This window comes from Bombina bombina, chromosome 1, assembly GCF_027579735.1.
Source record: "Bombina bombina isolate aBomBom1 chromosome 1, aBomBom1.pri, whole genome shotgun sequence".
Lineage (NCBI taxonomy): Eukaryota > Metazoa > Chordata > Amphibia > Anura > Bombinatoridae > Bombina > Bombina bombina.
The window spans coordinates 141,238,454-141,250,587 of NC_069499.1; the positions used below are offsets into that span (position 1 = coordinate 141,238,454).

General features: G+C 38.3%; 1 protein-coding gene across 3 annotated transcripts in view; it reads right to left on the reverse strand.

Annotated features, from left to right (window-relative positions):
* MAP4K5 (mitogen-activated protein kinase kinase kinase kinase 5) overlaps positions 1-12,134 on the reverse strand; it is a 498,289-nt gene that overhangs the window by 96,274 nt on the left and 389,881 nt on the right. For all 3 annotated transcript variants that reach the window (XM_053697647.1, XM_053697646.1, XM_053697645.1), the window contains exon 22: positions 7,411-7,471. In XM_053697647.1, coding sequence (XP_053553622.1) covers positions 7,411-7,471 — 61 coding nt within the window. The remainder of the gene's footprint in view (positions 1-7,410; positions 7,472-12,134) is intronic.

Genomic DNA, 12,134 nt, shown 5'->3' on the forward strand with positions numbered 1-12,134 from the left:
GTATGGCTTGTGAACGCGCTGTCATAGGCTCCAGGTATTCTGTTATTTCATTGTAAAGTTCCATAATAGCTTCTCTGTCCAAACGGAATCTCTGGATAATCTCCCGATCAGAAATGCCTTCCAAAACCATACGTGGAAGGAAAACTCTAGGGACTCTGATTATTCTACCTCTCCTCCTTTGCAATCCATTGTTGTCAACCGGTGCCTGTATAGCCCTTCTTCCTCGTAATTGAATCAATCGGAAAAGAAACATGTGTAAAAGTGTCTCCATCTTCATTCAGTGATCCAAAAACCAATAATGATACAATAGTAGTCTAGTCCTTTCACTTAAGTACTTCAACCTGGCGTCGGGTTGATACCCCCTATAGTTTTCTATTGTATTCTCTACCCAAATGGTCGCAAAGCAAATCACGCGAAGTTACAGTGAAAGTTGGAGCGGGCGGATTAGTTGTAACATTCATAATTTCCGAGTAAAGCGAATTTACGTGCGATCAAACATGTAGTAAGTGGAAAAAGGCTTAGGAACGATCAGTTGCGTAAAATTACGATAGCTGATGAAAAATAGTGGTTTCTTTCATGTAATTAACAAGAGTCCATGAGCTAGTGACGTATGGGATATACATTCCTACCAGGAGGGGCAAAGTTTCCCAAACCTTAAAATGCCTATAAATACACCCCTCACCACACCCACAAATCAGTTTTACAAACTTTGCCTCCAAGGGAGGTGGTGAAGTAAGTTTGTGCTAGATTCTACGTTGATATGCGCTCCGCAGCAAGTTGGAGCCCGGTTTTCCTCTCAGCGTGCAGTGAATGTCAGAGGGATGTGAGGAGAGTATTGCCTATTGAATGCAGTGATCTCCTTCTACGGGGTCTATTTCATAAGGTTCTCTGTTATCGGTCGTAGAGATTCATCTCTTACCTCCCTTTTCAGATCGACGATATACTCTTATATTTACCATTTCCTCTACTGATTCTCGTTTCAGTACTGGTTTGGCTTTCTACAAACATGTAGATGAGTGTCCTGGGGTAAGTAAGTCTTATTTTCTGTGACACTCTAAGCTATGGTTGGGCACTTTATTTATAAAGTTCTAAATATATGTATTCAAACATTTATTTGCCTTGACTCAGAATGTTCAACTTTCCTTATTTCCAGACAGTCAGTTTCATATTTGGGATTATGCTTTAAATTATCATATTTTGTCTTACCTCAAAAATTTGACTTTTTTCCCTGTGGGCTGTTAGGCTCGCGGGGGCTGAAAATGCTTCATTTTATTGCGTCATTTTTTTGGCGCGGATTTTTTTGGCGCAAAAATTCATTTCCGTTTCCGGCGTCATACGTGTCGCCGGAAGTTGCGTCATTTTTTGACGTTATTTTGCGCCAAAAATGTCGGCGTTCCGGATGTGGCGTCATTTTTGGCGCCAAAAGCATTTAGGCGCCAAATAATGTGGGCGTCTTATTTGGCGCCAAAAAATATGGGCGTCGCTTTTGTCTCCACATTATTTCAGTCTCATTTTCATTTGCTTCTGGTTGCTAGAAGCTTGATGTTTGGCATTTTTTTCCCATTCCTGAAACTGTCTTATAAGGAATTTGATTTATTTTGCTTTATATGTTGTTTTTTCTCTTACATATTGCAAGATGTCTCACGTTGCATCTGAGCCAGAAGATACTACAGGAAAACCACTGCCTGCTGGATCTACCAAAGCTAAGTGTATCTGCTGTAAACTTTTGGTAGCTATTTCTCCAGCTGTTGTTTGTATTAATTGTCATGACAAACTTGTTAAAGCAGATAATATTTCCTTTAGTGATGTACCATTGCCTGTTGCAGTTCCCTCAACATCTAAGGTGCAGAATGTTCCTGATAACATAAGAGATTTTGTTTCTGAATCCATAAAGAAGGCTTTGTCTGTTATTTCTCCTTCTAGTAAACGTAAAAAGTCTTTTAAATCTTCTCTCTCTACAGATGAATTTTTAAATGAACACCATCATTCTGATTCTTTGGACTCTTCTAGTTCAGAGGATTCTGTCTCAGAGATTGATGCTGATAAATCTTCATATTTATTTAAGATGGAATTTATTCGCTCTTTACTTAAAGAAGTACTAATTGCTTTAGAAATAGAGGATTCTAGTCCTCTTGATACTAATTCTATACGTTTGGATAAGGTTTTTAAAGCTCCTGCGGTTATTCCAGAAGTCTTTCCTGTTCCTAATGCTATTTCTGCAGTAATTGCTAAGGAATGGGATAAATTGGGTAATTCATTTACTCCTTCTAAACGTTTTAAGCAATTATATCCTGTTCCGCCTGACAGGTTAGAATTTTGGGACAAAATCCCTAAAGTTGATGGGGCTATTTCTACCCTTGCTAAACGTACTACCATTCCTACGTCAGATGGTACCTCGTTTAAGGATCCTTTAGATAGAAAAATTGAATCTTTTCTAAGAAAAGCTTATCTATGTTCAGGTAATCTTCTTAGACCTGCTATATCATTGGCTGATGTTGCTGCAGCTTCAACTTTTTGGTTGGAAACTCTAGCGCAACAAGTAACAAATCGTGATTCTCATGATATTATTATTCTTCTCCAGCATGCTAATAATTTCATCTGTGATGCCATTTTTGATATTATTAGAGTTGATGTTAGATTTATGTCTCTGGCTATCTTAGCCAGAAGAGCTTTATGGCTTAAGACTTGGAATGCTGATATGGCTTCTAAATCAACTCTACTTTCCATTTCTTTCCAGGGAAACAAATTATTTGGTTCTCAGTTGGATTCTATTATTTCAACTGTTACTGGTGGGAAAGGAACTTTTTTACCACAGGATAAAAAATCTAAAGGTAAAAACAGGGCTAACAATCGTTTTCGTTCCTTTCGTTTCAACAAAGAACAAAAGCCTGATCCTTCGTCCTCAGGAGCAGTTTCAGTTTGGAAACCATCTCCAGTCTGGAATAAATCCAAGCCTGCTAGAAAGGCAAAGCCTGCTTCTAAGTTCACATGAAGGTACGGCCCTCATTCCAGTTCAGCTGGTAGGGGGCAGGTTACGTTTTTTCAAAGAAATTTGGATCAAATCTGTTCACAATCTTTGGATTCAGAACATTGTTTCAGAAGGGTACAGAATTGGTTTCAAGATGAGACCTCCTGCAAAGAGATTTTTTCTTTCCCATGTCCCAGTAAATCCAGTGAAAGCTCAAGCATTTCTGAATTGTGTTTCAGATCTAGAGTTGGCTGGAGTAATTATGCCAGTTCCAGTTCCGGAACAGGGGATGGGGTTTTATTCAAATCTCTTCATTGTACCAAAGAAGGAGAATTCCTTCAGACCAGTTCTGGATCTAAAATTATTGAATCGTTATGTAAGGATACCAACGTTCAAGATGGTAACTGTAAGGACTATATTGCCTTTTGTTCAGCAAGGGAATTATATGTCCACAATAGATTTACAGGATGCATATCTGCATATTCCGATTCATCCAGATCATTATCAGTTCCTGAGATTCTCTTTTCTAGACAAGCATTACCAATTTGTGGCTCTACCGTTTGGCCTTGCTACAGCTCCAAGAATTTTCACAAAGATTCTCGGTGCCCTTCTGTCTGTAATCAGAGAACAGGGTATTGTGGTATTTCCTTATTTGGACGATATCTTGGTACTTGCTCCGTCTTTACATTTAGCAGAGTCTCATACGAATCGACTTGTGTTGTTTCTTCAAGATCATGGTTGGAGGATCAATTTACCAAAAAGTTCTTTGATTCCTCAAACAAGGGTAACCTTTCTGGGTTTCCAGATAGATTCAGTGTCCATGACTCTGTCTTTAACAGACAAGAGACGTCTAAAATTGATTACAGCTTGTCGAAACCTTCAGTCACAATCATTCCCTTCGGTAGCCTTATGCATGGAAATTCTAGGTCTTATGACTGCTGCATCGGACGCGATCCCCTTTGCTCGTTTTCACATGCGACCTCTTCAGCTCTGTATGCTGAACCAATGGTGCAGGGATTACACGAAGATATCTCAATTAATATCTTTAAAACCGATTGTTCGACACTCTCTAACGTGGTGGACAAATCACCATCGTTTAATTCAGGGGGCTTCTTTTGTTCTTCCGACCTGGACTGTAATTTCAACAGATGCAAGTCTCACAGGTTGGGGAGCTGTGTGGGGATCTCTGACGGCACAAGGAGTTTGGGAATCTCAGGAGGTGAGATTACCGATCAATATTTTGGAACTCCGTGCAATTTTCAGAGCTCTTCAGTTTTGGCCTCTTCTGAAGAGAGAATCGTTCATTTGTTTTCAGACAGACAATGTCACAACTGTGGCATACATCAATCATCAAGGAGGAACTCACAGTCCTCTGGCTATGAAAGAAGTATCTCGAATTTTGGTTTGGGCGGAATCCAGCTCCTGTCTAATCTCTGCGGTTCATATCCCAGGTGTAGACAATTGGGAAGCGGATTATCTCAGTCGCCAAACGTTGCATCCGGGCGAATGGTCTCTTCACCCAGAGGTATTTCTTCAGATTGTTCAATTGTGGGGGCTTCCAGAGATAGATCTGATGGCCTCTCATCTAAACAAGAAACTTCCCAGGTATCTGTCCAGATCCCGGGATCCTCAGGCGGAGGCAGTGGATGCATTATCACTTCCTTGGAAGTATCATCCTGCCTATATCTTTCCGCCTCTAGTTCTTCTTCCAAGAGTAATCTCCAAGATTCTGAGGGAATGCTCGTTTGTTCTGCTAATAGCTCCGGCATGGCCTCACAGGTTTTGGTATGCGGATCTTGTCCGGATGGCATCTTGCCAGCCATGGACTCTTCCGTTAAGACCAGACCTTCTGTCACAAGGTCCTTTTTTCCATCCGGATCTGAAATCCTTAAATTTAAAGGTATGGAGATTGAACGCTTGATTCTTGGTCATAGAGGTTTCTCTGACTCCGTGATTAATACTATGTTACAGGCTCGTAAATCTGTATCTCGAGAGATATATTATAGAGTCTGGAAGACTTATATTTCATGGTGTCTTTCTCATCATTTTTCTTGGCATTCTTTTAGAATACCGAGAATTTTACAATTTCTTCAGGATGGTTTGGATAAGAGTTTGTCCGCAAGTTCTTTGAAAGGACAAATCTCTGCTCTTTCTGTTCTTTTTCACAGAAAGATTGCTATTCTTCCTGATATTCATTGTTTTGTACAAGCTTTGGTTCGTATAAAACCTGTCATTAAGTCAATTTCTCCTCCTTGGAGTTTGAATTTGGTTCTGGGAGCTCTTCAAGCTCCTCCGTTTGAACCTATGCATTCATTGGACATTAAATTACTTTCTTGGAAAGTTTTGTTCCTTTTGGCCATCTCTTCTGCTAGAAGAGTTTCTGAATTATCTGCTCTTTCGTGTGAGTCTCCTTTTCTGATTTTTCATCAGGATAAGGCGGTGTTGCGAACTTCTTTTGAATTTTTACCTAAAGTTGTGAACTCCAACAACATTAGTAGAGAAATTGTGGTTCCTTCATTATGTCCTAATCCTAAGAATTCTAAGGAGAAATCATTGCATTCTTTGGATGTTGTTAGAGCTTTGAAATATTATGTTGAAGCTACGAAATCTTTCCGTAAGACTTCTAGTCTATTTGTTATCTTTTCCGGTTCTAGGAAAGGCCAGAAAGCTTCTGCCATTTCTTTGGCATCTTGGTTGAAATCTTTAATTCATCTTGCCTATGTTGAGTCGGGTAAAACTCCGCCTCAAAGAATTACAGCTCATTCTACTAGGTCAGTATCTACTTCCTGGGCGTTTAGGAATGAAGCTTCGGTTGACCAGATCTGCAAAGCAGCAACTTGGTCTTCTTTGCATACTTTTACTAAATTCTACCATTTTGATGTATTTTCTTCTTCTGAAGCAGTTTTTGGTAGAAAAGTTCTTCAGGCAGCGGTTTCAGTTTGAATCTTCTGCTTATGTTTTTTGTTAAACTTTATTTTGGGTGTGGATTATTTTCAGCAGGAATTGGCTGTCTTTATTTTATCCCTCCCTCTCTAGTGACTCTTGTGTGGAAAGATCCACATCTTGGGTAGTCATTATCCCATACGTCACTAGCTCATGGACTCTTGTTAATTACATGAAAGAAAACATAATTTATGTAAGAACTTACCTGATAAATTCATTTCTTTCATATTAACAAGAGTCCATGAGGCCCACCCTTTTTTGTGGTGGTTATGATTTTTTTGTATAAAGCACAATTATTCCAATTCCTTATTTTATATGCTTCGCACTTTTTCTTATCACCCCACTTCTTGGCTATTCGTTAAACTGATTTGTGGGTGTGGTGAGGGGTGTATTTATAGGCATTTTAAGGTTTGGGAAACTTTGCCCCTCCTGGTAGGAATGTATATCCCATACGTCACTAGCTCATGGACTCTTGTTAATATGAAAGAAATGAATTTATCAGGTAAGTTCTTACATAAATTATGTTTTTTCTATTCGATCGCAGATTGGTAAATAGGAGATGCAGATAGTGAGCGAATTTTGACTCGGAAATACAGACGGACGGTCACTTTGAAGCTTAGTACATGGCGCCCAAAGTGCCAAACCATAGCTGAGAGTGTCTTAAGTAATGAAAACACACTTACCAAAAGACACCTATCCACATATAGCAGATAGCCAAACCAGTACTGAAACGTTATCAGTAAAGGTAATGGAGTATGAGAGTATATCGTCGATCTGAAAAGGGAGGTAGGAGATAAATCTCTACGACCGATAACAGAGAACCTATGAAATAGATCCCCCATGAGGAAAACCATTGCATTCAATAGGTGATACTCCCTTCACATCCCTCTGACATTAACTATACTCTGAGAGGAAATGGGCTTCAAAATGCTGAGAAGCGCATATCAACGTAGAAATCTTAGCACAAACTTACTTCACCACCTCCATAGGAGGCAAAGTTTGTAAAACTGAATTGTGGGTGTGGTGAGGGGTGTATTTATAGGCATTTTGAGGTTTGGGAAACTTTGCCCCTCCTGGTAGGATTGTATATCCCATACGTCACTAGCTCATGGACTCTTGCCAATTACATGAAAGAAATTTAATTTATTATGCTGTTCCCCTTTTTTTATTTCTATCCAATTAATAAGATAATAATCAGCAGATTAATCTGATAGAATCAGATAAACACCATTTTTTTGCACAATACCACGTGCAGGAGTTCATCGGAGTGAAGCAGCTAGTGCCGTGCAACTGACCAACTAATCGCAGACCGCCTAATCAATCTTAATGATTAGTTGTTGCCGTCATACTAAAAACCTTTAAAAACTCGGGCTTCAAAAATATAAATGCATAAAATAAATAAAATAGCATTTGTAAGTTGTAAGGTTTAAGTAAATCCTCTTTTAGCAAGAGTAAGGTCACCAGCAGCATAATTAACTTAAGATGTTATTGCTACGTACCTGACAAGGACATTAAAATATTATTTATTACGTATAGCCATGTGCACTTTCGAGGAGACAACTAAAAGACAAAGAAAAAAAAAAGCCATGATATTTCTGCGGGGAAAGGATGTAAAGCCAAAAACACAAATAAATTAGACTCCAAAGTAACAGTATGGAAATAAAAGTTGTCCCATTAAAATTATGCATCCAATTATTTGTTTTCTGATTTGTACAGACAAAACCATTTTCATGTTATAACAGCAAAATAAACATTCTATGATACGAAAACAAAGAATAGTTGTTTGCTCTTCTTCCCCAACGTCTCAGATATTAGCTATAGTTATACAATGTAAATTATTAGCAGACATATACTGAACTACTTAAAGGAATAGAAAAGTGCAAAAAGGAAATGCTCTAATATGTCAGGGGATTTTTCTTATTACGCTATGACTTGAATATAAATGCAAAGGGATTAACATGTTTAAGTCCGCTACAGAGAAGCAATACACTACTAGGAACTATCTGAATACACCTGGTGAGCCAATGACATGAGGCAAATAAATGTAGCTACCAATCACCCGCTAGCTCCCAGTAGTGCTTTATGAATGCTGAGGATATGTACATATCAATTTTAACAATGGACAGCAAGAGGACAATTAATATTTAATTATAATAGAAGTGAATTTGACCTGCTCTATTTGAATCATTAAAGTTTAATTTTGACTTTCTTATCCCTTTAAAACTTCAGCTAAGTGGCATGGAAGTTGGTACACTTCATGAAGCCCATCCATCATGTAATTAAAGGGACATTCCGGTCAAAGTTTTAATGCCAATAGATGAATTACTTCTTTGAATAGAAACATATTTGCAATATACATGTAATGGCAAAAATGCTTTTAGTAAACATCACTGTTTTAGTGTTAACATTTTCCTCTGCACGTGCATGTGAAGCATAGCTCGATATGTTCATTGCACCTGCATCTCAAATTCTGCAGCTGATTAGATCGCCAGTGGGGCTTGTATCATGTCAGCAATTAACATATTGAGTGATTACCAGATGGTACAAGCACCTTAGGCTCTCTTGAGCAATGCTGTATTTAAAATGCTGGTGCATGGTGCATACTTAAATGCACTTTTGAAACAGCTATAGTTTATATTTGAAGCATTTTTGCTAAAACCTGTATAATATAAAAATGCTTCTATTCAAAAATGAAATGTATCCATGCGGATTCCAATTTTGGCTGGAATGTCCCTTTATTAACTGGGGTGTATAAGACTCTTGCACAGTATCTATACATTACTGAGTTTAAAAAGCCGGTACCACAAGATCAAGATAATATATTTTTAAAATGTTCATGAAACAATTTTTTTTCTTTCATGATTCAGAAAGAGAATACAATTTTTAAAAACTTTTTTTTTTTTTTTTTTTTAAATCAAAGTTTTTTTATTAAGGTATTTGGCTATACATAATGTAAAACATAACATCGCATAAATCAGTGCAGTAACATAACCTGTCTATACAGTAGAGAGGGAAAAAAGGAGATACAAAATAATATAATGACCCCCTCGTAAACATGTCCTACATATTCTCTATTCCGACTATTTTTATGATACCTTAGATTTTCTTTTACATTTTGAGATGACAGTGATACCTCTTTAATTAATTAAGCTGTCCCCTAGAGTGATATTTGCAAATAAAATATTTAGCATGATACTATATGATATGGAAGGAGAGGTAAATTTTTTAAAACAAAAAGAAGGCTATAATTCAATATAATATAACATCTCCCAACCTAAACCAGGTCACTTTTGTACCTTGTTAATAAAACCTTAAACTGGGGAGGGTCTCTACTGACATACATGGTCTCTCTTGGACCCAAACAATGTTTGTACAATTATTAAGATGAACTAATGGTTCCACATGCACATAAAAAATACTCTAACTCATTTCACCTTAAACTGGAGAGGGTCTCTACTGTCATACATGGTCTCTCTTGGACCTAAACAATGTTGGTATAATTATTAAGATGAACTAATGATGTCACATGCACATAAAAAATACTCTAACTCATTTCTTTTCATATATATGTGAGGAGGAACTACCACAATACACAAATGGCGTTGGGATTTTTACTCAGGTTCTGTATGCCTAGGTGGTAACCTAATATTTGGAAACTGTATAAGGGCCATACCTGATACTTGGTACAGAAATAACTGGGAGCAGGCCAGTTCCGACTGAGGTGAGTAGAAGTAAGTAGGACTAGCAACCCTGTGGTAGTATATTATTCAGAGTGGGGACCAGTCTATTATCAATCACTAGAGACTAGTAACTGCAGTCTGTCTCTGTGATCCCAATGATCAATAATAATACCCCTTCCTCATACTAGGTAAGATCTGCTTGTCACATTAATGCCTATCCTAGCCTTATATCTAGTGTCACGCATTACTTGCACCATGTTAACACTGACTATTTGTGGAACGTCTCCCCATGGGAGTGCATTAGAGAACTGTTATATATATATACAAAATCATTTTAGGTACCCCACATCCAGTATGTAGTATATAGAAGGCAGACCTGGAATATTATTATATAAGATGTGACAATATCCCTACATCTTTTTCTAATCTGATTGACACTAACACTGTGTCTGGCTAGTTATACCCCTTTAGCTATATATATTCCATATAAGCACTCTTTTGAATTGCTTAGAGATAGATACAATAGGGAGCCATACAACATAAAAGCATGTGATGTAGAATTAGACCTATGTATTACTAATATAGTATTCCTGCTATCTAGATCTGCTCAGGGCTAGGAACTAGTGAAATCATTGTACTATCAGCAAGAGTATGCTGTATAGGTTAATCAGGCAGGGTAGTAACATAGCTTCAGTATACAGCCTTATGTTATATTAGTATAAAAAACAAACAGTGAGCAATATTTAAAGACTAATTAAGTACAACAGCGGCTACTACATAGTCACTATGGCTGGTATTCAGGCCACCAACTGGTGATCCCCTCAGAGTTATATGTCCTAATGATATCTTCAAGGCAGGCATTTGTAAAGGCAGTCTATGCGGTCCCAGATGACACCAACTCACCCCTGCCTAGCAAGGTGAATCACACTATCCGATCCCAAGCCTGATCTTACAACTTTCAACTCCATGATACTTGACCATGTTATGTAGTAAGTGGTATCCGAAGCCTCTTCCAGGATAATAAGGGGCCAAGTGCTCCATGTACAATGCAGCTCCAAGAACACTGCCGGCAAACTCAAGCGGTGCACCCGGCAAGATGACAGGCCTGGTCAGAAGTCTCTCTCTTATGGGTAACTCCCCATTGCGGCTGCTCTGTGGCATATCGTAAGCTGAGGTTCTAGGTGAGGGTAAGTGCTTTTTTAGACCCGACACTCTTGCTGCCTGAATTAATACAGAGCCCTCATCACCACCTAGGGGATCGGCCGCATCCCACTTCAGCAGATCTGAGGGTAATGGTGTATGCTTTATGTCATATGCCATATGTGAAGTCTGTTTAGGCTGCTCCGTGCCCTGGTGCCTACCGCGTCTGACCTCCCGGCCAGAACCGCTCAGCATAGCACACCGAGTCAGGTCCGGTCCCAGGTCCTCACATTGCCAAGTCCATACTATGCCTGCAACCTCTTCAGTACTTCTAGATGCTTCCGATAGTGTGTTTCGCGGGCTTACAGCTTCCCTGCATATGTCACCGAGATCTGTAAATCTAGAATCCATTAGCTTCCCTAAAGCCTCCAGTTTCGCTCTTAATATGATATTAAAGTCCTCCATATTGATATTGTTGTGAGATATTCTTGTTTGTGGCAATGTAGCAGGTGAATACTGCTTTACTCGGATAGTATGATGATCCGAGGGGGGAGATGTATGAATGTGATGGTGCCGCGGCCTATAGTTCAACTCCAAGCAGTGTGAATCTAGTAGATAAGATCGTAAATATAAAAGCAATATTCAGCTCTATGTCTTCTCCTATGTTATATTATTAAATTACAGGGTTGGATAACAAGTCTAAAAGGAGATAAGCAATATTTTGGTAGATTCATTTGAAGAGCTGCACATAGTTGCTGCTGATCATGGCCGCAGTCAAGACACGCCCCCCTTTAAAAACTTTTTAATGTACTTCTATAATCTCATTTGCTTCATTCTCTTGGTATCCTTTGTTGAAGAGACAGCAATGCGCATGGGTAAGCCAATAAGATGCGTCATATATGTGCAGTCACCAATCATTAGCTCCTGAGCCTTTTCAACGAAGGATACCAAGAGAACTAAACAAATCAGATAAAAGTAGTAAATTGTAAAGTTGTTTAAAAGGGCATGTTCTCTCTAAATCATGAAAGAAAAGATTTGGGTTTCATGTCACTTTAATTAAAACTAAATAGTTTCGTTTAAAATGTGAATGTTTTTAAATTTTCTTTCAAATTGTATTGGGCCGATTAATTTCATTTATATTTGGCTATTTTCTGTGCAACAAACTAAGATCTGGATTTCCACAGATTTGTGTGCGTTTCACTTTTAAACAAATAAATACAGCACTGAAAATAGTTGAATGCTGCTGCCTGCGGCCCTATTCTGTATTCATTTGTAAAACTAATGCAGAATGCAAAATTATGCCAATGCCCCAACTAGACTTAATTAGATCTGGAAATAAACCTTGAGATTGCACTATAAAATGTTTTTGAATACAAAATTATGCCCATGCCTATAAGACACCA